General features: G+C 36.3%; 1 protein-coding gene across 1 annotated transcript; it reads right to left on the bottom strand.

Moving 5' to 3' along the window:
* Nucleotides 1-311: 311 nt before the first annotated feature.
* On the bottom strand, nt 312-23,072 carry LOC121430950 (sodium-coupled monocarboxylate transporter 2-like). Its single transcript, XM_041628386.1, has 16 exons — nt 22,489-23,072; nt 19,510-19,575; nt 18,585-18,636; nt 17,143-17,210; nt 15,950-16,104; nt 13,352-13,492; nt 11,356-11,485; nt 9,921-10,009; nt 8,354-8,466; nt 7,183-7,250; nt 6,211-6,297; nt 4,773-4,963; nt 2,974-3,074; nt 2,461-2,609; nt 1,904-2,002; nt 312-1,354 (listed from the first exon to the last, which is right to left on the bottom strand). Exons 1-15 carry the CDS (start codon nt 22,840-22,842, stop codon nt 1,949-1,951), a joined length of 1,818 nt encoding a protein of 605 aa, XP_041484320.1. The 5' UTR covers nt 22,843-23,072; the 3' UTR covers nt 312-1,354; nt 1,904-1,948.
* Between the last annotated feature and the right edge of the window lie 4,362 nt (nt 23,073-27,434).

The following is a 27,434-nucleotide window of genomic DNA, read 5'->3' as shown; positions in this document are numbered from 1 at the left end:
AAGAAATCAATTTAAGATATACAAGATGCCCTATATACTTTGTATAAATCATCTCTTCATCCTTCTACACATAGGCAAAACTACACTGTTAAAAAAAACCTGATTTTACAAGAAAAACAATATTTTCCAGAAAGCAATAACAGAATCATTCTGTAAATTCATAAACCAGGAATTTTTCTGCAATTCAACGTAACAGTTCTGTTTAAAGAGGGGAAAAGGGTGCTTTATTTAAGGAAATTTGTAAGGTTCCATACACCAAACACCAATTTCCTGTAATTTTACATGATATAATGTAAGATTACGCACTCTGGTAAGATTACAGGTGTTCTCGAGACTCTGCTGCAGGAACTTCTTTTATTTACGGGATATATTTTCTTACAGCGTACGTCTACATCTTTTTCAAAGTAATTAAACATTAAACAATTCGAAGGGCTGTAGCGTTGAGGTTGCTTGGTTATGATTAGAAACATACAATTTGAATACATTTTTTACGGTTCGGTGTAAAGATGGCAGAGGTAAAAACGACAGAGGTAAAAATTGGCAGAGGATTTTATCAGAATGAACAGAAAAATATAAAAGATGTCATTATTTATAAGCCTGTCTTGTCTGGACTCTAATTTCTTGGCAATATAATTTGATTACATATTACATATCCTTCATTTTTTATCATTTTATAAGTACCACATCAGTTGATTCAATTAAAAAAAAAGATATATTTTCCAAATTGTCAAACTGATTTTATTCATGAGTGTATAGGACAGCGCTTCCTATACGCAAACCCGACGATTTGAAACACTCTTGTTAACATGGTTAATATCTCTGTTAACAATAACGCTATAATCTTTTAACATGTCTAAGTGAAAAGAACAAAAAATGCAAGGAAAGAATAAATGCTTATTCCTATTGAGCATTTAAACAGTTTTATTTTAAACGTTAAACAATGACCTAAACAACCACCGCCTATGTTAACACAAAAATAACCTGAGTAACAAATAAAAGCAGAAATCGTTGCTTAATTACTATACCTGTACTTTTTTAAATTGGGCATTATAAATTTTAGTTCAGACATTGCTGTTCTTGAGGCTTAAATTTGAGTTTCCATCAGAAATGTGTTTTTAGACAAATATTGACACCAGAAACTGCATGAAATCGTGTAGTATTATTACTGTAGCTTTACCATTTTCTAATTAAGTAAACACGAGTGAATGCCGTTTTCCCATCTCATGAGTAGTACTACAACTACGCTTTTCTGTCATGCCGGTAATCTTCCATCATATTGAATCCAGTTATTCTAATGAAATATTTGGTGAACTTTCAGCTGCTTTCTTGATGTTTGAAATAGTAACACGTCAATCTGTAAGAAAGGCAGGAAAACACAGAACATAGTTTAAGTTAGGTCAATGACTCAGTTTTTTTTTAATAAACAAATCACCTCTTTCATGTCTGCGACCAACCTGCAATTGATAGATATAATTTTCTGATTATGAAACGTTGCAGTGGTGCTAATTTTGACAATACGAGACGGGGAAATATTTACATGGTCGATGAAGATGATGACGAGGAAGACCAATTTTTAGGGTCAGATTTCTTCCCCTCTCTTCATAAATCTTGCCAGATATGCCATTAGTTGCAATACTCTACAAATATCAAGGGTTGAGCAGTTCTTTGGGATAAGGAAACCTTTAAAAACTAGAGTCATACCATAACGGGCTAATCGTAATTTCTAAAACAACTTCCATTTTGCCTCATCGTTTTTCACCATGACAATCGTTTCTATAATAGCGTATTACCACATCACACACCGGTTAGACCTTTAAAAATCCTGTTTAACTCATGATTATTAACTTTCAGTTTCATACTGTGTAATCGGGCTGGTAACCATCATTAAAATATTTTTTCATACCTTTCTTGGTAGAATCAGTGAATCGGCGATACAAGATGGTGGAAATTATTCTTCGTAGCTTGGTTTTTTATAAGCCACCTTCATTTCCTCACCAGCAACCTATACAAATGTGAAAGTTAAGGTGCTTAGAAGCATTATAAACTGATTAATGCAAGAACAACTTTTAGAAGGGAAGAAAGAAGTAAAGGAGGCTTTAAATAAGTCAATTATACTAATTAAGAATGAAAGTTATCTACATACAGCGAAAATATGTATAAGCATGTGAGTGCGCCTTTGCGAAAAGGGGGATAAGTTCGAATCAAATTATACGGGCTTAAAATGGTGGTATGTCCATGGCTTTATACGCGCTTACATGGGGTAGCGTGTGTGTGTGTGTGTGTGATAGACATAGGACTGACCAATTTCAATATCTCTCCTTTTAGAAGACGAGACTCAATTTCATTTTTTTTTTCGTTTGAATGAGTTTGTGTTAGCATATTTACAGCAGAACTTAGTTTTGAACGTTCTGATGAGGTCAAATTTTATTTACAACTGTCCGAGTACGTTTGTTATTTTACCTTTTCCTCATGATCACATTGGCCTTCCTCGTACAGTTCTCCAACACGGCATCGTAGAGGGCGCTTTACAGATTCTGGCAGGCAGCAGTATAATCGATCGGCGACGGGGCTAATAAGCATGGGATTTAGGGTTCGAGGGTCGTTTGCTCCTTTATTCAGTTTGAAGGCCAGGGGAAGAATAGACATAAATATGTACGATTATTAAAGAATAAATGTTTGCTACGGAATGATAACAACATCAAAAATAATACAAGAGATATAGGTGAGTGAAAAGAACGAGCAAAATTTGCATGCTGGCCAATATTTGATGTTGCTAAATCTGAGGACACTGTTTTCAATAACAATCGATAAGTCAAAGTGGGCATGCCAAGAGAAGGGGCTTCTTCATGCGTAAAGAGTTTATTTTTCATTATGTTTTAACCAAAAGGCCTCTTTCTCATATATTTGTTTGGAACGAAAGGTTATAGGTTCGAATCCTAGCCATGATGAAAAGGAGTATTATCATAATTTTACCTGCAATAAAGCTAAAGACGAGTGACCAAAAGATTGTCATGAGCGTTGAAGCACCAGTATGCCAGGCGTAGGAGAGAGTATACAGACTGGCTATAGCTGGTCTGAAAGAGAGTAATAAAATGTAAAAGTCTTACAATCGGTAGGCTTGGTAGTGAAGGTTTACATGTGATTTGGGAAAAGTCGTACCTAAAGCCAGAGGTACATAATATACATGTATAGATAGAGGCGGGGCGAAATAAATGTTTTCTCCTCTTACTTGAAATTCAAGGATTTTTTTTATCAACGTGCTGCCAACGTCTATATCTGATTTCATTATGTCTATGTCCCAAAACACTAGTCTTGCTTCGTAAAGTAGGCATTTCAGGTAGATTTTCTAATGACCATTGAGCTGTTGAGTGTATAGTTGTAAGCAATGCTAACTTTATAATTTCAGAAAAAAATATTGCAATTTGATCTTTTCAAATCGGACAAAGCGTTCAAGAATCATAAATTTTGTAAAAATCAAATTTAGTTCCATAATTTGATACACTAGCCTTGCTTCTTAAAGAGAGGTCCAGAGTGTTTCATGCATACACAGCAAAAACTGTGGTGTTAAGCGGTGTACATAGAGGACCACACCAGTTTTTTTTACACCGGTGTTAAATTGGTGGTGTTAGTTTTACACCTATAGGTGTTATTACAACACCTATGGTTGTTACATTTACACTCTTTGGTGTTATGTTCAATCTCTAGGGTGTTATTTTAACACCTCAGGGTGTGGTCCTCTATTAACACCAATTGGTGTCAGTTTTAACACCACAGTTCATTTATAGTCATTCCTTTAAAAAATCGATAAAAAGTAAATCTAATTAAGAATGAAGCACATGCATGTTCAATTGAGATTTGCAGAAAAACAAACAATATTATGAAGCAGGAGTGGGGGGGGGGGGGGGCGTTAAGCTGGGCCCTTATAGCACAGTCGCATGCCGATACGATTTTTTGGGGGCTGGGCCGGGTGCTGAAGCAAATTTGACGAGAAAAAAAATAGGTTTTACTACAAAGTGAAGTTAATTTTGTTCCCTACAAATTTTGACAAGCAAAAGAAAAAAAGCAAAAGGGCTTCAGATACAAAGTGTTGGTCGTTTTTAAAAATTTCTCGAATTTGATAAACCAGCCGGAATTCCAGGGGCCGGTGCTGCCTATGGAAAATAATACACGCAGCACCCCCTTGGAAAACCTTGGGGGTACTTCAGCACCCCCGTTTTCCTGTGCCATCAGTGTTAAGGAGAAGTGTCTATATCTTATGAAAAAATGGCGATGAAAATGACATACATAAACTAATATTTGATACATTTTCAAAGATAAAGTAAGAAATGTAAAGACATATTATCCACACTATATTTTATAAGGGGAAAGACTTTCCATTTCTGTGTTATTACTTCTTACTTTGCAATGAAAAAATGGCTTGGATGTGTGTAATTCAATGTTTTAACAGAAATGTGATGCCACTGATAGATCTCAAAGGACAGGTTCGTCGTTAATCTCTTCCCCTAGGAAAGCATTTTCATTATAGACCTACGTGTCGACCGACGGGTTTCCTTGAGTTTATTGACCGAGAAGCACAGCCGACTCTCACTCTCATCGCTCATAGCTGCCGGAAAAAAACGGATAAGAATCCGGCATATTCCACACACTAAATATTCCCCAAATGTCAAATTGGATCTGCAATAAATAGGGGATGCCATTACTAGTGTACTTAAAGTGGGAGGAATGATTACAAGCTTTGGGATTACATGCCTTAAAAATGAAAATCCATATACCTTTCAGCCAGTGGCTCCATTGCTGATGACGTCATGAGGGTGTTTGAGATGGTTGTCATGGTTTCCATAGTGACGTTGCTACAACCATCTATGCTCAGCGGCGGCCTGTCGTAATATGGTGGGTAGAGAAATGAACCAATCCCTATCCAGAAAGACCACACCAAGCCCAGCAGAGTGCCGATGAACGCCCCCTACGTCAGGAATGAGGAAAGGGAACAAAATCATTGTTGTCATTTTGGGATCTTAAAAATTTGAGGACTATTTCGAGAAGCCTTTTGGGGATGGGAAAATTTATTTGGGGATTTAAATGATTTTCGGAATTTTAATGCATTTTAAGTTATTTTTGAACATGTTGAAGGTTTTGATTAAAAACACTCAAGATTCGTTATTTTTCAGTATTATGATGCTAATAATAGTATACGATCTACTGTAGATCATAAAATACGGTACATCAGCGCATTTCCTACGCAATTAAAGCTATAAATTCAATACATTGGACTGAGTTGGTCAATGGTAGTGTTGTCAATCTACTTCGCACCGAAATAAATAATAATGATAAATAAACTGCTGTGTGTGGTGTGAACGAACGGACATATGTTAACTAGTTTTGGGCAATAACCATGATAAATGTCCTCACTGTTTTGTGATTTGAAAACTTTGGGAATTAAGAGTATAATTAGGGGATTTCGAGTGCCTTTTACGGATTTTCTTCAGCTCGGACCTGGCAACGCTGGGATCCAAAACTTGTTGTTTGTGAAATAGACTGGCATGTGGAAGCAATTATTAATTAAATTTATTTATTCATTCATTTATATTATTGATGGATTGAATAATTAATTAATTTAAAAAGAAAATAATAATTAATTCATTTATCTATCTATCTATCTATTCATTTTTACGAAGCAACTTTTATTACCAATATGTTTTGTATACACACTGAAGCTTACAGTATTTGAAAAAGAGAACTTCATACCAAATTAATTAAGATCAAATGTGTGCAGTATATCTAGGTCGCATCAAACTGGAACATTGATTAATAATGTGAAAAAAAACTATTTGCAACAAAACAAGCCAATTCATTATTGGTCCAAATGGTTGTTAGACGAAATTCGTATGGACGGAAGGGCATTATACTAAATGAAAGTATATAAACCATGTGGTGAGTGGACGTCTGACGAGTTGACATTAGATGAATTGGTAATTTACACTCCTACTAGCATGTTCTACTTTGTGAGAAATCTTATAATGTAGTTACTGTCATGATGCAAGCGATGGTAATATATCAAATGACTGGAGATTTTAATAACGATTTTACATCACAACCAATAAGATTCTCAGTTTTAATGTTTCCTACTTTGATTTGTTTGAAAGTTATTATTTTTTTTATGAAAACGTAACTTCGACATGGGATTGGATAGCAACAGTGACTACAACTTACCTTTGAGTTGACCCATGGAAAGAGCATTCCAGAGGAATACAGACCTAGCAGCGGACCACCGAGCATCCCCAACACATTAAAAACAGCCTACAGGTAGATAGGTTTAATAGGATAGTGACGGGTGGGCATGAAAACACTCTTAATCTCATTTAGAATCGTTGGATTAGAGAATAAGATTGAATATCAAATTGAAATTTACAATGAGTAAGTATCAAAGTATCGTGCATTTTTTTTTACTTTATCTAATGAGACATTACTGGCATTCATAATGTCACCGCATCCTTGATAATGAAGTATACATGGAAAGTTATTGTGCATCAGAAATGATTATTATTTCTCCTATTCGGATTGATGAATGCATGGTTACTGCTAATTGTCTGTTTATAAGATAGATTCCGAATAAGTTCACTTTTCTTTGTCCTCTGAATAGCATCAATCCATCCAAGGACGGATGTTACATTCTTGAAGACTAATATCAAACATGATTATGATAACAATTACTATGACTATGTGGATAATTATAATATTCTGTTTAATGGAGGTTTTGAGTAGAGTAAAATTAATATAAACAATATAATGATTCACTCGCCGAAAATGTAATATTATGGCGTTTGTTCATTTAGATTTAAGGTCATACCTCATCATGGCCAAAAACGCAGTCGAGGGAGGGGGGGGGGGGGTGGAAGAACCCGATAGATCCCCCACCCAAAAAACTTTAACATTTTGTTAATAAAATTTGTCACAACTTCAGCAAACATGTACACGGAATCATATCTTTTTCATCTTAGAAAATGCAAGATCACGCCACGACAAGCTCGATCTATTCCCTCCCTTGCATTTGATATTCTTCGGAAAAAAAAAGTAATTCGTCTTACCCCCAGGAAAAAAAAATTCTGTTTGCATTCATGTACTTCATATAATCTAATCACATAATTTATTTGATATAGTTTAGTTGAGATGTAAGGTACTTACACCAAGCACTGAGCCAAGTCTAGAAGACACAAAGGCCATCGCCATGCATACAAGTCCAAAGAAAATAACTGTGTAGGATAAACACAAATCAAAGTCAAATAGTTTAAATTCAGCAACAATGGTGTAAATTACGGAGAGGGAGAGGGGGAGAGGGGGGGGGGGGGGGGTCGATAACTAATTGTATGTTAAACCTTTCTTAAAAAAGAAAATGAGACTTTATCCATGTCATTTATAACAAAAGTTGTTACCACCGATAAAAATAATTAAGTCGTGTATATAGATCTAAACCTAGATTCCGACTATATTCCACAGTACATGGATCTACAATCTCTTTTTTATTTTGTATTTTGTTGAACTACCATGTATGAATGTTTGTGAAAAAAATAAAGAAATGAACTATGAAATACGAATTACACTGTTATGAAATTTCTTCTTAACCCCCCCCAGCAAAAGAGTCCCGAGAACACCTGTAATCTTACTGTAATCTTTCATGCATATGTGTAAAATTACAGAAAATTGGTATTTGGTGTATGTAACCTTACAACTTTATTGTAATAAAACGTTTTCCCCCTTGTTCAAAACAGATCTGTTTTGTAAAAAATTATGAATCTTTCTTGTTAAAACTATTTACAAAATAATTTGGTTATTTCTAACTGTAAAATCTTTTTTCTTTTTTTTCTTCTGTAAAAATGTTTTGTTTTTCTAATGATGTAAAAAGAACTTCATATTGACCATTCAAACTGAAGATTTACTTTTAAATCATCTAATATCTTCTTTTCAAAGCTTAAAGTGTTTAAATTCAAATAATATAGATTATATATGAATACATAGTTGGACCGGCCACCATTTAATCCAATCTGGATTCAGCAGTACGTTTATACAGTTGATCACATGAAACGCTATACACTTTTAAGATGTTGGGAAACATAATTACATAATGTCCACAAAACAATTGGTTAAAACAATTATCCAACTCTGGGTAGTTTTCAATCAATACTGTGTAGTTTTTACCCAAAGCACTCAATATTGGTTTGAAATTATCCAGAATCTGAAAAAGTTTTGAACAATAATTTATTGTTCTGTGGACAGTATGTTGCCCAACAATTTCAAGGGGGTAGATGTGGAAATGTCTCAATTGCGCTTCGAATACGTCATCATCCTAACTCCTTACCAAGTCCTTTTGTTATCCATGTGTAAGTTCTTTCTTTCATGTTGGGCCATATTGATTTCACGATGTCCTCTCCTACCACAGCAGCCAGGGCGTTCACCGCCGAAGACATAGAACTAATTTGGGGATATAACGAAAATGGAAGGGATCTAAATGAGTTAAAATGCTGTATTGTATTCGAAGGTATTATTTTTTAATCTTTGCAGATTTTATTCGTCACAAAAACAATCAAAGTACAGTATACAAAACATATCGTTGCACTTCAATCAAACAGAACATTGATACAAACTCTGTCTAAGTACATATAACATATTCTAAATAAATTGTGTACTCAGAATAATGATTTTATAGCTTCTAATATGGTATAGAAATACATGTATAGAAATAAATGTATTCCGAATATATAAGTACCCTAGTCCTGCCGACAGGACGACCCATTAACCGAAAAAGAAAAGGGGTAAGTGAATACCCGTCAGTTCACTGTCGTCCTGGTGGCATCGACGGGGTATAGCGCAACCCCAAAATATGACATTTTAATGTATTAACATGACCAAACGTATGACATAAAAATACCACTACAGCATGTACAGAAGATAAAACAAACTCACTAAAAGACGATTAACGCAAAATACTAGTCCACAGTGGTTACAATTTACGCAATGGAAAAATAATTTTGTTTTGCGATTTTACACTGTGTTTATTGAGTTTGTTTTTCTTTTTTTTGCAATAATTTCCACAGTAATTTCATAAGATAGCAGATGATTATTGAATTGGGGATCGCAGGTATTATTCCATTACTTGTTCTCGTTATTGGCCCTGGCCTCGGAGTTCTATACATGTATGATAAACGATTAAAGGATGCCCTTTGGGGAAACTGTCTAAGAATATTAACATAATTAGTGTACACGTGGGCCAACATATACTTGGAATCCAAAGAGGTATCTTAGTGACAAGATTAGTGATAATAACAATAATTATGATGAAGATAATAATGATGATAATAACATAACTACTACTACTACTACTACTACTACTACTACTACTACTACTACTACTACTACTACTACTACTACTACTACTACTACTACTACTACTACTACTACTACTACTACTACTACTACTACTACTACTACTACTACTACTACTACTACTACTACTACTACTACTACTACTACTACTACTACTACTACTACTACTACTACTACTACTACTACTACTACTACTACTTCTACTACTGCTGCTGCTGCTACTACTACTTCTACTACTACTACTACTACTACTACTACTACTACTACTACTACTACTACTACTACTACTACTACTACTACTACTACTACTACTACTACTACTACTACTACTACTACTATTAATAACAATAACAATAATGATGATAACAATGATAATAAAAATAACGACAATGATAATATTAATAATGATGATGATGATAATAATAATAGTAATATTTTCTATCAATAATGAAAAATACAATTTTTTTTTATATAATTCTGAAACATATGAACACGCCCTCCCACAAAATAACACAAAGACCCAAAGCAGAAGGTATAGCTACCTGAGAGAAGCACTGAATACAGCTGAGGTGAATAGTCCAGGTAACCCGGGCATTTTGCCAAACAGGTACAACACAAAATATGGTATGAGCTAGAATGAATTTAGAATGAAAAGATGAGAAATAAATCATTTAAATAAGATGAAAAATGACAACAATAAAGAGCAATTCATACTGATCAATATAGAATCATATATGGGCTAGCTCAACTGCGCATTCAAACAAAAGACTGGCGCATCAATTATCATTATCTTCCTCGTCATCATCATCATCATCATCATCATGATTATCACCATCATGATCATGATCCCTGTCAGGATCATCATCATTATAATCATCATTTTTATAATCGTTATCATAATGATAATAATGATCATCATACAAATATCATCATCGTAATGATCATCATCGAAATGATCATCACCTTCCTCATCATCATCATAATCATCGTCATCACTATGATTATCATCATCATCGTCGTCATCGTTTTAACCATCATCTTTATCATCATCATCATCACCATTATCCTCCTCCTCCTCTTCCTCATCATCATCTTCATTAACAACAGCTTTTAGTACACTCCTGTTTCCCATTCATTTATCTTTCGTCTTCTTTTGATATAGTTTCAATGATTTTGCAATAATACTAATATCACTTTCGTCTGTATTTATTTATGTTTCAATGATATGTTTTGATTTTTATTGTCTCTTTGTACATGATATCAACTTGTATTTTTAATGAATTGGAAATAAATGCTGAAATGAATTGAACATCATCTTCATCATCATCATTATCTTCATCAGCACATCATGGAGCTTTTTTTGGTGAAATCAACTTTAATGCCCATGAATTTTAGGTGGGGATCGAGCGCAGCGAAAATTGAGAGAAGTTTCCGGGTCTTAGGCTATGATTGTTTACTTAACAGCATCATCATCATCATCATAATCATCATCATCATCATCATCATCATCATCATCATCATCATCATCATAATCATCATAATCATCATCATCATCATCATCATCATCATCATCATCATCATCATCATCATCATCATCATCATCATCATCATCATCATCATCATCATCATCATCATCATCATCATCATAATCATCATCATCATCATCATCATCATCATCATCATCATCATCATCATCATCATCATAATCATCATAATCATCATCATCATAATCATCATCATAATCATCATCATCGTCATCATAATCATCATCATAATCATCATAATCATCATCATCATCATCATCATCATCATCATCATCATCATCATCATAATCATCATCATAATCATCATCATCATCATAATCATCATCATAATCATCATCATAATAATCATCATCATCATCATCATCATCACATCATAATCATCATCATCATCATCTCCCTCTCTCCTCCTTACCATTAGAGTTTACACGTTTACCTGGTCAGACCTTGAGACATATCCAGCGGTCAGTGGGTCGCATTCAGCGAAGTTTGCGTACATAACCAGACCAGTAATACAAACGGTTGTCATCACAAGGATCATACCAACGATTGCAATAAATAAGGCCCTATTTCAAGATTGTAACAAAGACAAGTGAAAGTCATTGACCTTGTCGAAAATCTTCAATTGGCAATATCAACAAGATCAAAGTGAAACTGCTTCAAACTAAACTTGTCTGACAAATAAACCGGATGCATCCAAAATGGCTTTGATTAATAATGACTCCTGTCGTATACATAGCATGATTAAATGAGATGGAAAAGTAAGTCACGCACTTTTTAAAATATCTAATAAAAATTCGCATAAGTTTCAGATATCACTTCTGCTCAAAGCGCGCGAGAAGCAATTTTCGGTGGGGGCGAGTTGCAAGTTTCAATGGGGCTAACTCTTAGGTGAGGGGGCTAATAATTTTTAATACATTTATTTCATTCACCCTATAAAGTTATTACGTGTACATAAAACATTGTAAATGAGAATCATTATACAGATTTAAAGGGAATAAAGAGGATAAAAATGCAATGGCATGATAAACATTTTATATGTGAATTGGAATCAAGAAGCTGGAGGCTTCATAAAACAACGAACAGAAAACATGGAAAAGAAATAAACAAATTTAGCACATGAATGGCACAATAGGGCCATTCAAACAATATTTCAATAGGGGAGGTCATGGAGATTTTTAAAAGAAACTTGAAATCGAGGGAGCGAAGCAATATTGTCAGGAACAAAATCTTCATAGCCAATTATTAAAAAAAAAAATAGAAATGTTGCTGATCCATAAAAAAATGTAAAAAAAATATTGAGAGCTTTAGATGGGCTTGAAGTACAAAATAAAGCTATCTTTTGTAAAACTAACGCAACCATCATTATAGAATATGCAACCATGACTTTTAATTACACTTATTATTAAAAAAAAAGCGTGGGATACTGTAGAAATTTTATTATATCTCCTGTTAGGGGAGTGGTAAGCAATAAAATAACGTACAATTGAACTCAATTGAACCTTAATTCAATTAAAAAATGGTCTTTATTGATAATCAAACATGTTAGCAATCATACATGAAAAAAAGCAAGAGCTGTTGGCACAATTAAATACATAGTAAAACCATAATATAATTAATCAAAAATGCCATTCATTTAAAAGTTAAATCAATTTAGATAAAGCGTAAAATGCAATGAATGAATGAATGTTATATGGTAATGGCAGACTTAAAGGAGAGGAGACTGACACATATTGACAAAAACAATTGTATGGTGGGATGGGGATGAGCCCCGGGGGGGCCACTTCCATTCACGAGTGGATACCATGCGCGACCATGGGGTCTCAAAAAGCACCCTAAACACGTAATTTCCATATTCTGAAAATGCACCCCTTAACAAGTATTGGCGTGTGAAACCCTACCCTTAACAAGTATTGGAAACAAAACGATACTCTTGGCAAATATTCCCTGAAATGAACCCCTAAACAAGTACAGGAATGTTTTATTGTTACGGGTCCTTCGGTCGTCGGCTTTACCTTATTTGATTTAGTACGACCCCACCTTCTACACCTCGCGCAAATCGGACTCTAAACACGTAGTGTTGGGGCAAAAAGGACATCCTTTATAAGACATTTTAATTTTGTCTCATCATCCCCGCAAATTCGACCCTAAACACGTAATTTTCCTAGTGAAATAGATACCCTTTTTTCATTATTTTTGCGTTTTTGACACCCTTATCACGTTACGTACGTAACGTGCCCTATCGTGAAAAAGACATCCTTTTTACGTGTTTTTTTGGTCGCGCATGGTATCCACTCGTCAATGTAAGTGCCCCCCCCCCCCCGGGGATGAGCATTTTACATTGCCTTTCCTAGTCGACACACTCATCTTTTGTAGAGTATGCCAACCAACCCCCACCCCCCCCCCAAAATGGTTATGATTTGTAAACTTACGTCAAAGCAGTATTAACAGAGCCACACGAGAGGTATCGCTGGATCTGGGCTTGGTTGGCAGCAAACAGAGTACCCCAGACGAACGTTCCACCACCAAGTATTGTCCAGAAGGTATGACGAACTGTTGGGTCAGGATCGAAGCTACAAGAAATACGTATGTGAGTATGTGTGTGTGTATGGTATGTGTGTGTGGGTGTGTATGGTGTGTGTACGTATGTGGGTGTGTGTATGGTATGTGCGTACGTATGTGTGTGTGTGTATGGTATATGTACGTATGTAAGTGTGTGTTAGAAGTGTTTTAGTGAAGATGTGTTTTTGGGTGAGTGTGAAGGGTATTTGACTTTATTGACTTCAACTGATTTACAGCATGCAAATCAGAAATATTTATACAATTCAATGATGAACAAAAAATCAATAAACCAATGAGCTAGCAGTTGTAAATCTCTAACATCAATTCAAATGAAATACAATAAAATCATTTAATTATTTCTAAGAAACAATTAGAATAATTTTTGTAGAATTAAACATTTTAAAAATCATGAACAACTGAATTTACTGAATAAAACATACTTAAAAAAAAGAGTATAGCTAAGAAGCCGTGCTTGTTATAACGCTGATCTCTCGATGACTTAAATTTTACATTGTTTGCAGGGGCGGATCCAGGGTTTTCCCAAGGGGGGGGGGGGGGACATTTATTCCGAGGAAAAAATTGAAAAGCAAAAACTTGATTACAGCGCATATACAGTGCGTCCCACAAAAACGAAACCGAGATTTATCGATGATTTACCATAACTTAATCACAAATACAATCGACTATTGTAAAATTTAGATTCTCTTCTTTCATCCGAAATTACTTAGATTATTTGTCATTCACGCATGAGTGAGCAAAAACAATTTGAATAGGGGATACAAAACAGTCACTTGGCTGGCTGTATCTGGGTTTCAAAAAGAAAACTAAATTTTCAAAAAGTTCAATATCTGCTCTTTAATTTGATACCTCAATTACAGAAAATGGTCAAGAAATAAGAAAGTTCTGGTTATTAATAATTTCATAAAATGAAGAGGTTTTACAGGCTAGCGTTCAAACTCGCTCGACACTCAGTTTTGTTGACGATCAGCCATGCATCAAGTCTTTTGTTCCGTGCGAGAGCTTCTGTGGGAAACCGGTGAAAGCAAGTTTATTTAATGAATGGAAATACAAGCATTGTTTCGAGGGATCATAACTTTTTTACTTCTTGACCATTTTCTGTGATTTAAGTATCAGATAAAAGAGCAGTTATTGAACCTTTTAGTCATGTGACTTTCTTTTTGAAATTCAGATATTCCCAGCCAAATGAGTTTTTGGCATCCTTTCTTCGAATTGTTTTTGCTCATTCATGCGTGAATGAGGAATAATCTTAGTAGTATCAGACGAAAGAGGATAATCTGAGCTTTACGTTGGTAGGTCATTTGTCTATTGTTTTTATGATTAAGTTATGATAAATCATCGCTAAATCTCGGTTTCGTTTTTTGTGGGACGCACTGTATATTCAATTATGCGAACATAATTACATGTATCTGTTTGCTAGAGTGATGTAGATATAAACAAAATCTGACATAGAGAGAGTGAGAGAAGGGGGGGGGGGGGGGGTTGTTCATTCTTATTCATAGGTCCTACTTGTTATTATTTTTCTGCAAGTCAGCATTAAAGGTCAAGTCCACCTCAGAAAAATGTTGATTTGAATCAATACAGAAAAATCAGACAAGCACAATGCTGAAAAGTTCATCAAAATCGGATGTAAAATAAGAAAGTTATGACATTTCAAAGTTTCGCTTAATTTTAACAAAATAGTTATATGAACGAGCCAGTTAAATCCAAATGAGAGAGTCGATGATGTCACTCACTATTTCTTTTTTTTTTTATTGTTTGAATTATACAATATTTCAATTTTTACGAATTTGACGATTAGGACCTTGCCTGAAGCACAAAATGTTAAAATAATGGAATGACACGTGTTCAGTGAGGAATGACACTTCATTTCACATGACGATGACGAGAAAATAAAAATAATTAATATTTCATATAATAAATTACAAAAGAAATAGTGAGTGAGTGATGTCATCAATTCTCTCATTTGGATGTAACTGGCTCGTTCATATAACTATTTTGTTGAAAATAAGCGAAACTTTAAAATGCCATAACTTTCTTATTTCATATCCGATTTTGATGAAATTTTCAGTGTTATTCTTGTTGAATTTTTCTCTTCTTATTCAAATCAAGTTTTTGTTGGGGTGGACTTGTCCTTTAAGCTTTTCCTTGATATATTCACGCTTCTCCATTCATCTTTGCCATTGACAATGCAGGTTATCCAAGCTTGCAGCTTTTATCACACGGATCATTTATCCATTACATCGGAAGTACAAATTACAAGTGCGATGGAACGTGAAGACTAATGCCATGGTCACATTTGTTCTACGGCGGCCGTACGGCGAGTCGAAAACAGCCGTTTCAACATTTTTTGTCCAACTACATATAGGTGGTTTGAATCAAAATTGATAAAACGACTGTTTTCGACTCGCCGTACGGCCGCCGTAGAACAAATGTGACCATGGTATTACTTCCAAACGTCAAGTCGCCCGCTATCTCCGGCGATCCGCCAAACTTCATCGAATCCATCTATGTTCATGGAACCCCCGATGATGATTGCAATTAGCCCAGCCATCATGACGGTCACTTGTAATACATCGGTCCATAGTACAGCTTTCATTCCACCCTGTTAGAAACAATTACATATTATTAATCACGTTGATAGGATTGATAGTAAAAATCAACCCACCGGGGGGACGGCAGTTCAAATGCATTGCTGTACTCACGTGTGACAAAAAAAACCCGCGTTTAAAGGGGTGTTTTTCAGTTTTAGACGCGGTCCGCGCGTGGACTCAATAAGGGTACAAAAACACCGATTTTCAAGAAAAAGGGTGGATTTGGAAGACTGGTCAATGGTCAATCACTGGGTCAAACGTATTAAGGGTATATTTTTCCCCCCAAGCTTTTTAGAGACTATCCAAACGTGTTTAGGGTAGGTTTTTCCCCCAAGCTTTTTCCCCCGAGGTCATATTTTGGCGACTTGTTTAGGGGCCAAGATGTGTAAATAAAGCCCGCGATAAACTTGTTTAGGGGGTTATTTTGCACACAGAGAAAAACTCGTTTAGGGGGTGTTTGGAAATTGGTCACGTGTATGTACAGCAATACATTTGACTGCCCCCCGGGAATCAACCAAGCGTAAGGCCGAAAATGTCATTGGAATCGGATGAAATGTACCAAAGAATCTGGAATTGTAAATTTCCGCTTCATTTCACAAAACAATTAGTATAGGACAATCGAGAGATTCTGCCAAAAGTACTCTTCTTAACTAAAATCTCGCATCTTTGGAAGTGCTGTGATGTATGAATGTCATTCGATCATTGTGCTTTATGAAGATTAATGGGGCGTATCCATTACACTATTGATCGTTCTTCAATCAATTAAGATCATCTTTTTAGATCACAAATTTCGAGACAACAAACATGTTATGACAGACGTTTATAGTAATAGAGTCATGTTGGGGGATTCCAACATTCTTTTTTTCGGGCAGGGCTTAAAATCAATTTCGATTCCTGGTGGTTAAGTCGCATGGGCGAAACCTTCTCAAGATCGATGATAGCTAGATAGTTACTTCAAATGACACACCATCGGTCGGTTTGGACGATCACCGGGAAGGGGGGGGGGTGGTAGACCCCAATAAAACAAAATAATGTACCAGAATACTTACTATTGCTGTGTAGAACGTGCAGACAATGCCAACCGCAAAAACAGACCCCCAAAGATCAAGGCCAGTAACTGAGTTGATTAAAGATTCGGGATTCAACATGCAAGAAAATGAATAACATGACTTAACGCAGTGGGCCACACCAATAATTCACCCAACAAACGCCCCTACATACACGCTCGCGCACACCCGCAAAAGTGGATAAAGGTAAAAGTGCGCCCACGTACGCCCACTCGGCCAATATGAACACATCCCCAAATCCATCTTCGCGCGCACACACAAATATACATAGAGCTAACCAATTACAAATTTTAGGAGTTACCATATCTTGCCTCCGCCAAGGCCTTGTTATAGCATGGACCTATTACTAAATAGGTCCTTGGTTACAGCCCGGTTACAGCATCAGAAGTTGAGCCAACATACAGTATACAAGGCGCCTTAGTTTCAAACGACCGTTTAATACCTAACGACAATTATGTTCTCAATATTATAAATACAAGATCCATACCCACATGAAGCTTTATCAATTTCTAAACAGTTTGTATCAATGAAACCTTCTAATGGGATACTCCAGGCTGAAGATTACTTTTTCATCTAAATGAATAGAGGAAAATTCACTGAGCAAATTGCTGGAAATTTCATAATAATCGGTTAGCAGATAACGAATTTATAGAATTTTAAAGATTTTCGTGATTTCGGTGAAACAATTCTTGGCATTTCTTCATGAAAATTCATTAGGTGGTCTGATGATATCACATCCTCACTTTCTTAATGTTTATGTTATTTACATGAAATCATGATTGTTTCATTTTTTCGTAAATGTATACATAAGATATGTCTCCATAATGATGAAATAAGTTGCAGCAACAAAAAACTAATTCACTTAATCAGTTGTCAATCCATTTTTTTTATTAACCAAATTTCAGCCCACCTATTGAAAAGTCATGAAGACATAGCTAGAACCGTTTCACCGGAATAATGCAAATCTTTATAATTCAATAACTTCGTTATTTGTTATCCAATTCTGATCAAATATTCAGAAATTTGCTCTGTGAATTATACTCTATTTGCGATATAAATATATTTAGCCTGGAGCCTTCCTTTAACAATCGGCTGGATTTGTGGATCTGATAGGCATGTGGCACGCATAAGCTTCTTAATGTCTTTAATGTTTTCATTGTTTTGCTATTAAGCCTATGTATAAGAATTATATCACGATAAGCATCAGATACCTATACATGAAGAAGCCGATTTATATCTTTTGTAGAAAACAAAACATGGATTTATGGGCATTCAATGACGAAAAGACAAGGCAACAGCGAGTCTAAGGTTTCCCTTGTAATGCTTGCGTTACTATCTTTAAGTGATTATTTTTTATGCTACATGTAGGTCTATACTCAAGATCATACATGAAAAAATCCGAATTATATTTTATCTATGCCTACCTTGATTTAACGCGAGTGAAGGGGCATAAACGACTATACCGAGGTATAAAGCCTGTATATACGAAGAAAAACAAGAACTAGATTATATAATATGGAAGTGATTTAACTTATTTTGCTTTACACCTTGTTCCGAGTTTGATGTACATGTATTAGTTATCATTTGCAAAAGAGATATTTTACAGGTCGAACTTACTTATGTATTCAAGATAAAATACAAAGATCACGTATGAATATTGGGGGACGTGGACATTCAATGTTTCATCCTTCTAACCTAAAGTTACAAGCAATCTAACGATTTTGCAAAGTGCTAAGATTGTGAATTATATTCGAATATTATCAAACCTGCTAATGTTACAACAGTTACGAAAGTGAAGTGATTGTTCATTTCGCAATTTAGTGGGAAAATATGAATTTCAACTGAACTGAGTGATAACGATAGTAATAATGATATTTTTTTATCACCATTACAACTTTTAATATTAGTACTACTTCTACTTCTACTACTACTACTACTACTACTACTACTACTACTACTACTACTACTACTACTACTACTACTACTACTACTACTACTACTACTACTACTACTACTACTACTACTACTACTACTACTACTTCTACTACTACTACTACTTCTACTACTACTACTACTACTTCTACTACTACAACACTATTACTACTTCTACTACGACGACGAGGACTTCACGACTATACTATAAGTAACATTCATGACAATTAATAGTGATTCCACTTAAAAAACAAAGTACAATAGCAAAAATTCTCATGTTATTGTGATAATTGGATAATCAAATTATTCATTTTCTCGGCGCTTCGAATCATACCACTATGGCTGAATATTTTTCATAAATGTAAAAGAAAATAATGATATTAATACCATGATAATGAAAAAGGAAGAAGAAATTACCATTTCCACAATGTAGATTAAGGTTCCAAGTAATCGTGTTGCCCGGTTGAATCTTTTCTCCAAGTACTGTAAGAAATGATAAATTTTGGAACTTCATTGCCTCAGGTTATTTATTAGCCCAAATATTTACAATCTAGGACAATTATTTCAATTTTTCTTTCGTCAAGATTATTTTTGAAAAAAATGTATGAATTATTGATGAACATATTGAAGCTTAAACAATATCTTTCGACAAGATATTGCCCACCTGACCAGAAGGTCGACTTGCACACGTGAAGAGAACAGAAAAACAAATCTGTGTTATCTGAAGGGATAATTTCCTTGATAAACTTGACTTATAAACTGTCAAATCGTCCAGATATATTAAACGATTGCGTGTTGTGTATTCTTTTCATTACACGCGTTGACCCGTATTTTCATACAATACTCTTCATTATCCATTTCTCTCTCCTTCTTTCTTCCCTCTCTCGCCAGTATCCCTCTTTCTTTCTCCCCGAAGTCTCTCGTATTTACGTTTGTTTGAAATTGCCTAATTCTTTGACAGGGTTCTTTCAGTCTGCTCATTTTCTACAGCTGACCGGGAAGATTATGATGATTATAACTGGGAGGTTGTTGTTACTTGCCAAACTTTCAAAATTTACTTATGAAACCATCACAAAGAACTCACAACTGTGTAAGGTATTTATTGTTCAATTATCGCCCTTGGCAAAAGCTTAGCCAATGCCACAGATGTTAGCTTCCAAATTATGCTTTACCAGAATGCGCTTTATTTTTCCCAGGGTTATCATTGCATGTTTACGTGTCAAAGTTATACAAAGCATATGGACACGTATGACTAAACATGCATGAACAGAAAGACAAGAGAAACACGCAACACAGCCTGAATGTAGTCTGCAAATGTAGACCCACATCTGCAGTGTGTGTACCTCAGCTGATTCAACGAGTCTGCATAGCAGACTGGGTCGCTTCGCTCGCCCTTTCAGGCTGGTTTGCTTCGCAAACCAGTAGCAGATCCCACCTCACGAGCCATTCAGAGTCTGCATAGCAGACTAGCCTGAATGCACAACGTATTAGGCTCCGTCACATCACCAGAACTTTGCTGGAGCGTTCCTGGAGCGGTGAAAAAGTTCACCACCGCTCGTTACCATCGTTGACAGAAGTTGGCCCCCGTTAACGCAACGCCGTATACGTCCGGCCAGCGTTGGTGGTCCCTCCTACCGCTCCGAAAGTTTTTGCGAGCGGACAAGGGATTGATGAAACGGTGGGTGTCGGGCGTTAAATCAGCGATCCATAAACTTTGCTTTGGCGTTGGTATGAAGGTGTCTGAGCGCACCAACGCTATAAACTCCGGCTTCAGCGGTACATCGCTAAGGCAACGCATGTGCTTTCGATTTTTCCCCATTTCGTATACGGTGAAGAGCGTTGTCGAAATTCGGCCCCATCTCCCTACCGTTTAATTAAGGAACACTCCAACAAAGTTCGGGCGGTGTGACCGTGCCTTTAGACATATTTTGCATTCCAAATATCCCCATACCAACTGGCTTAAGACATGTACACATGTTAGATCTGTCAGCCTGACATACCTTTTCATATGGACCCGATATCAGTGACCACCAATGCCGCAGTCACATTTCTCATACGGCGAGTCGAAAACAGCCGTTATAACATTTGTTAAGTGGTTTGAATAAAAATGAACAAACTGGCTTTTTTCGGCTCGCCGTTCGGCCGACGTATGAGAAACGTGATTGCAGCAAAAAGCTACGGTCCAACCCACCGTGCGTGCGTGTTTTCTAGTCTTTAGAGTTCTTGGGGAGGCCTCGGCCGCCACGCTTTTCTGCAAAAGGTATCACTCACACGGTTACGTTGTGCACGTGTTAATGGATTCGTACGTGCTTACAACGTTTACAACGTACGATTACCGTGCGATTGCCATGTTTTTGTTAGGAGCAAGACTGGCTTACACGTGCCTTCACGCACGGTGTCCTTGCTCACTTGCAATTTCTAAGTGCGTGTGAGCACACGCAGGCCGCACTCATCGAACAATCCTTAAGCAGCGAAGGCTTATAGTACACAGACACGACGAAGCACTTTTACTGTATGAGGAACTTTCGCCCATTGCAGTCTGCATGCAGACTGTGGATTCAACCCAGATATGTGGCACAAAAACTCACGTTCATCGTATTTGCCGCACTAACAACTTGCGAGAGCACCACGTGTAAGTACAGCTCCAGACGATAACGTGGTATATATCGCACAGAGATCGTACGTATCAAGCACGTTCGAGTCTCCTACGAAATGCACAACATAACAGTGCGAGTGACGTGCGTTGACGTCCTCCCTCTTTACACTTGCCACTCTCTCCTCACCCTTTTCAGAAAAAAACTTGGCTGCTGTGGCCTCCCTAAAAACATACAGACTAAAAGCACGCATGGATCTTGCTCTAAAAACAAAAGAAGAAATTGTGGAAATAATTGGGTTGAGTGATCAGAGTAGTAATCCGACGGGAATGTCACAAATGTAGAGACCTTTTACTTCTTAATCTTAACTTGCGAATGGTTCTGAGTAATATTTTGGCCCTTTTTACCCCTTCCTCATGAATCCCGGATCCAGCACTGTTTTTAATAAACGATTCTGGGACGAAACCAAGGATTAAAAAAAAAACAATGAAAGCTATGGGTTCATCAACGATGACAACAACGACAATATCATTATAATACTTCTTTACAACTGTCTTGCGATCAGAATACGATTGAACTTTCGTAGCTGACTGCAATAATACTTGAGCCGTCCAACATTCCCTTTTAACAATTACAACGATTACCACGACAGAGCTCAAGATCTCATACGATCAATACGATTGCTCCACGATTAGACCACAGTTTCAATCGTGGCTCGAATCGTAAGAGTTTGAACTATGTATATGAAATAAAAGTTTGCATTGATAAGGACAGTTTGATATGATTTTGTTTTTGTTTTTACCTCATTTGCACTAGTGACACCCAAACGATGGAATGTTGGTATGAAGAGAGATGTCAAGAGTCCTGTGGAGAGAAAGGAAAACGCAAACAGCCAAAACATAGCTCCATTCAAATACACTTCAGCTGGCGTCCCGAGTACGGTGATCGCAGAGATGAACGTAGCCACCAGCGACATCGCAACGGGGATGGGATTCATGTTGCGATCCGCGAGCAGAAATTCACGGGTGGTCTTTTGACGGCCTCCTGTAAATGCGTAAAAGACCCCTATACCAGATGAAATGATAAGAATTGCCGCTACGACTACATAGTCCCATGCCTGGAACAGACCAACGTTGTAAAAGTCGTCTCGAGCCATTTCTACAAGCTTTCCAAATTTAAGAAGGCAGTAGCCTCACTTTGAAGCTTGATGAACTTCGCAGTCTTCCAAGTAGATGAAAGATGAGGTAAATGAAAAGTATTCGATGATTACGCAAACTAGTTTTCCGGAACAACGACTGACACCATTGCTTTGCATGCTGGGAAATGTACCCAACCCTGAGCTTATTATGGTGTTTGTTTTGCCAACTGAGGCCAAGTTGAACCTCTGAACTTCCAAACGCAATTCAGGAAAGTACAAGGACACCTTCACCGACTAGTATGTGCTGGATGTTTAAATAATGATCATTTATGAAAACAAAATCACCGGATAAAGAGTCGGAAAGCAAAAATTATATGAATTGAAAGAAATGAGAACTTGTTTACTCTTCTCAGCCCACAATCCGAACTCAATAAAACTTATTGAACAGTAGCTGTTCTAGTTAGATTTGACACCATACTTTGACGAGGCCAAGCATTGTGTGGGGGCCCCGAAATGATTTCATACCTAACTCAGATAAATGAAGAGTTTAGTTGCAAAAGGGGTTAGGTCCACCTTTTACCACTCCGAGAAAAAAAACATGTTTTTTTATTCTCACTTACTGCAATACTCTTATGAGAAACTAAATTGTCATGATGTACTACCCTATCATGTGAACATAAAATTGGGTATAAAATAAATCTACCTGTCTTCAAATTTTGTTCTACATATTCTTGTAAAAATTATCATTGTGCACCTAACACCTTTTGCAACTAAACTGAAATGAATTCAATCTATTTTGATTAAAAAGGTGATTCTTCTTTGCCACTTTTATTCACATTTTCATGTGAATTTCAAATGTTCGTTGTTTTCATCAGAACGACCAAAAATTTAGGGCATTTGAGACAGAAAACAATAAAAAATTATGAGCAATGGACCCAACCTCTTTTGAAAAATGAGCTCTTCAGAATAGTTTGTTTGCAAAAGGGGTTAGGTCCACTCCAAGAAAATACTTTTTTGTATTCTCCAATATTGCAATATTCTAATGCGAAACTTAATTTTCGTGATACCCTACCATGAGAACATAAAATTGGGGATAAGAAACCCACCTGTCTTCATATTTTTGAAAATATTCTTTTCCAAAAAAAATCTGTGTGGACCTAACCCCTTTTGAAAAAAAAGTGATTTTTCTTTGCCAATTTAGATCACTTTTTAATGGAAATTTCAACTTTTCTTTGGTATCATCTTAAAGAGCTACTAAAAATCTATACATTGAGACAACCCCCCCCCCAAAAAAAAAAATCAAATTTGATGAAAAATGGACCTAACCCCTTTTGCAAGTGAGCTCTTTGAATAAACTGTTCATCTACTACTTTTCATATTAGCTTGAACCCAATCGACCTTTATTTCACAAAAAGGAAAGACCTTTTTTGAGCAACTTAGCTTCTACAGGAAGGCCCGTATAACGCGCAACCAAACTGCATATAAACCTTAACGTAAGATAGTAGTACTCATCCAAAAATGAATTATTCTTTGCACTTTCTTTTTTAGTAAAAGTTATCAAAGTTGTGCTTAAAATCTTCCCATGGGAACGTTTTTTTAGCCAGATTGAAATGTTAGAATAGACAACCATTTTAAATCAGATACCTGCCTTGGATTGGAATCAGTTCCGAAAGTGCATGGATTTAATGAATAGGCCTCATTACAGGGTTGCATATATAAGATGTTTGTGATTGTCGCGCAACAACCATTAATACCTTGGTCACATTTACTCTACGGCGGCCGTCGGCGAGTCGAAAACAGCTGTTTTAACTTTTTTTTGCATCAGCTGCATATAGGTGATCTGAATTAAAATTAATAAAACGGCTGTTTTCGACTAGCCGTACGGCCGCCGGAGAGTGAATGTGACCAAGGTATACAACTTCGATTCGTATAAGTACATAGATTTTGGAGGACGGGTTGTTCTCATCATTTCCTAATTGTTTGCCTACTTATTTTTTTCACAACGGTTAAGGGCAAGGTTGTTGATTAGTTTGAACACCACAAAGCCTGTGTTCCCAGGGCAGCGATTAAACTCGTTCCGCTTTAGTACAACGGGACAATAATTGATGTCTGCAGCCAAAGTATGGTTGACATTTTTTGGCGATTCAAGACAAATCTAGTGTATCATCATCTCACGTTGCAGTCACGTGATATTTAGTTTTTCTCTTTACGATACCCAGCAGCACGATATAATACAAATAAATTGCCTAGTCACGATATGGAAAAATATTTGCACAGTTTTATTTCTCTTCAACTTGGGAATTATTTTATTTTTGAACAAGAATCCGAATGGAGAAGGGGAATCGCTATATTCTACGAGGAAACACGTTTAAAATAGGGTCTTCCTAGAGAAGCAGAAGATTAGTAGACGTTTTATTTTATCAAGTTTTGAGACTGGCAAGAAAGTGCTTTGAAAACTTTATGGAAAATTTTACATTTTCGATTATTTGTTGATTCTTAATAAAATAACTCAAATGTGGCGAAGTTGGTATCACGCAATGAAACTTTGCTTTGTAGTATGTAGACATTATCATTTTCAAGGTTCTTCATTTATTTTTTTTGCATTTGTAACGAAAGATCTATAATATTGTCAGAACGGATCTAACATGGAAGAAGAGTTCAAACCTTGCTGACGTCATTAACCTTAGTCTAAATGACGTATACTTGAATATAATGGAGTTATAATAATGATAAATAATAGCTAATGATGGCGCTTTTTCCATAATGGCTCAAAGCGCTTTACCGCATATTATGATTACTCCGGTCATTAGATTCATTTCAATCCCGCACGAAAAGTGCACGATTTCCACTCCCTGGGAAGCTTATTCTTGCATTCATCGCAGCCTCATAACCAGCATAATGGCGTTAGCAGATATACAATAGTTTTCGCATCCTATACTGGGTACCCATTTAGCATGTTTTGTACCTGGGTCGAGAGGGGCAAAGTGTGGATTAACGCCTTGCCAGGCCGGGGACATATGACCGGAACACATGACCCTCTGTTTACAAGGTGAGGTTCAGAACCCCTACACCACAATTCTTCCTCAAAAGACAGGAGAAAGTAGAGTTCACTTTAGATATAAAACCATCACATGTAGACATGATATTAATGCCAAAACAGATTTTTATTGACTCTAAGCTACAAAAAATAAAAAAACAGAAATCTTGCAAAAAATTAAAAATATTCATAGGCCGGTATTCTGAAGTCAGGTCTAACTTAGACCACGGTCTAACTCTATGCTAAAAATTATTGGGAGCTAAAAGTTTAAAAATCTGATTTTACTGTATATTTGTCATGTTTACTATTTTGTTTCCTTTTTCTTCATAATGAAGAAAAATACCTCAGTTTTCATTCCCAGACAATTACGATCAATCTAGGTGTCATATGAATTAATATATTGAACGTGTTCTGTGAAAGATTTGTGCTCCAATTGGCTCTCCATACTTAAACCACAACTTTCAACCAGGGTTTAATTTAAACCCGAGTTCAAAATACGGGCCATTGAGTTTAAAGTCCATTTCAATAAAAGTGATGACGTCATAAACGGCAAAGCAATATTTTTGTCCGTTCTGATTCCATTTTCATGAAGATTATATTGAGGGTCAAACGAGACATGAATTCATTCATATAATATGATTCGTAATCTATCCAATTGTATGAAAAGAACATAGGAATCCCGTTCCTGCTGTTTGCATATCCATTTACATAATATTGATCTATTGTTAGGGATTGACGGAGGCTACCTTCAATATGCGAACTCTGTACCAAGTTACTCAAAATGATATGAAGATAACGACATAAAAGAAATGGTAATACCCTCTTCCCTAACGCGGTCACGAGGAAAATGCGCGCTGGCATTTTTTTTTAAATGCTAAAGATTTCCTAAAACGTACCTACTTTTGGTAAGAAACTGATTTAAACCTTTTCATTTTAATTTCAACGAGAGAGTCGTGACCTTTGCATATTTTTATGACATGACCTGATGATCATTTACCTGAAGCTGATTTGATGTAAACGTCATGAATAATATTGATTGCAGGATACCATGTCTAATCCATCTTATCTTTTTTTTTATTTATGAAAAATAGTGACAGTACAGATTGGAGATATTGTGCAAAATAGTAACGGGGCAGGGGAGAAAAAAAATCGAAAAGAGTCCGACGAAATTTAGGCGATCTGGAGCACGAAGAGACCATCTAAAAATGATCACCTTTCTTACAAAATGCCTAAAAAATGGAGCTTCCTCCCATCTAAGGCTAATGTCAGAATCCCCAAGATTAGCCTGCTCGGTGACCAATTAGACCCGGGCTCGAGCGGTGGCCGTCTGGGCACGACTGTTTTTTTTTTTTTTTTTTTTTTGGGGGGGGGGGCATCGCTCGGTCGCTGCTCAAGATTTAGCGCGGAGTTTAAATTCTGGCGGCGCCTGCTGACTTTTTACTCGCCGCCATATACACGGTCGGTGCGCGGTGCCCGGCTGATTGACGTAATCGAGCGGTCGCCGTCGAACGATTTAGGTCAAATTTGAACTCGTTGTATCAAAGGCTGTCGAGCGGTCATCGGCCGGTCGCCG

This window comes from Lytechinus variegatus, chromosome 17 (assembly GCF_018143015.1).
Source record: "Lytechinus variegatus isolate NC3 chromosome 17, Lvar_3.0, whole genome shotgun sequence".
Lineage (NCBI taxonomy): Eukaryota > Metazoa > Echinodermata > Echinoidea > Temnopleuroida > Toxopneustidae > Lytechinus > Lytechinus variegatus.
The sequence above is the reverse complement of the archived record's forward strand: the minus strand, read 5'-3'. Positions and strand labels throughout refer to the sequence as shown.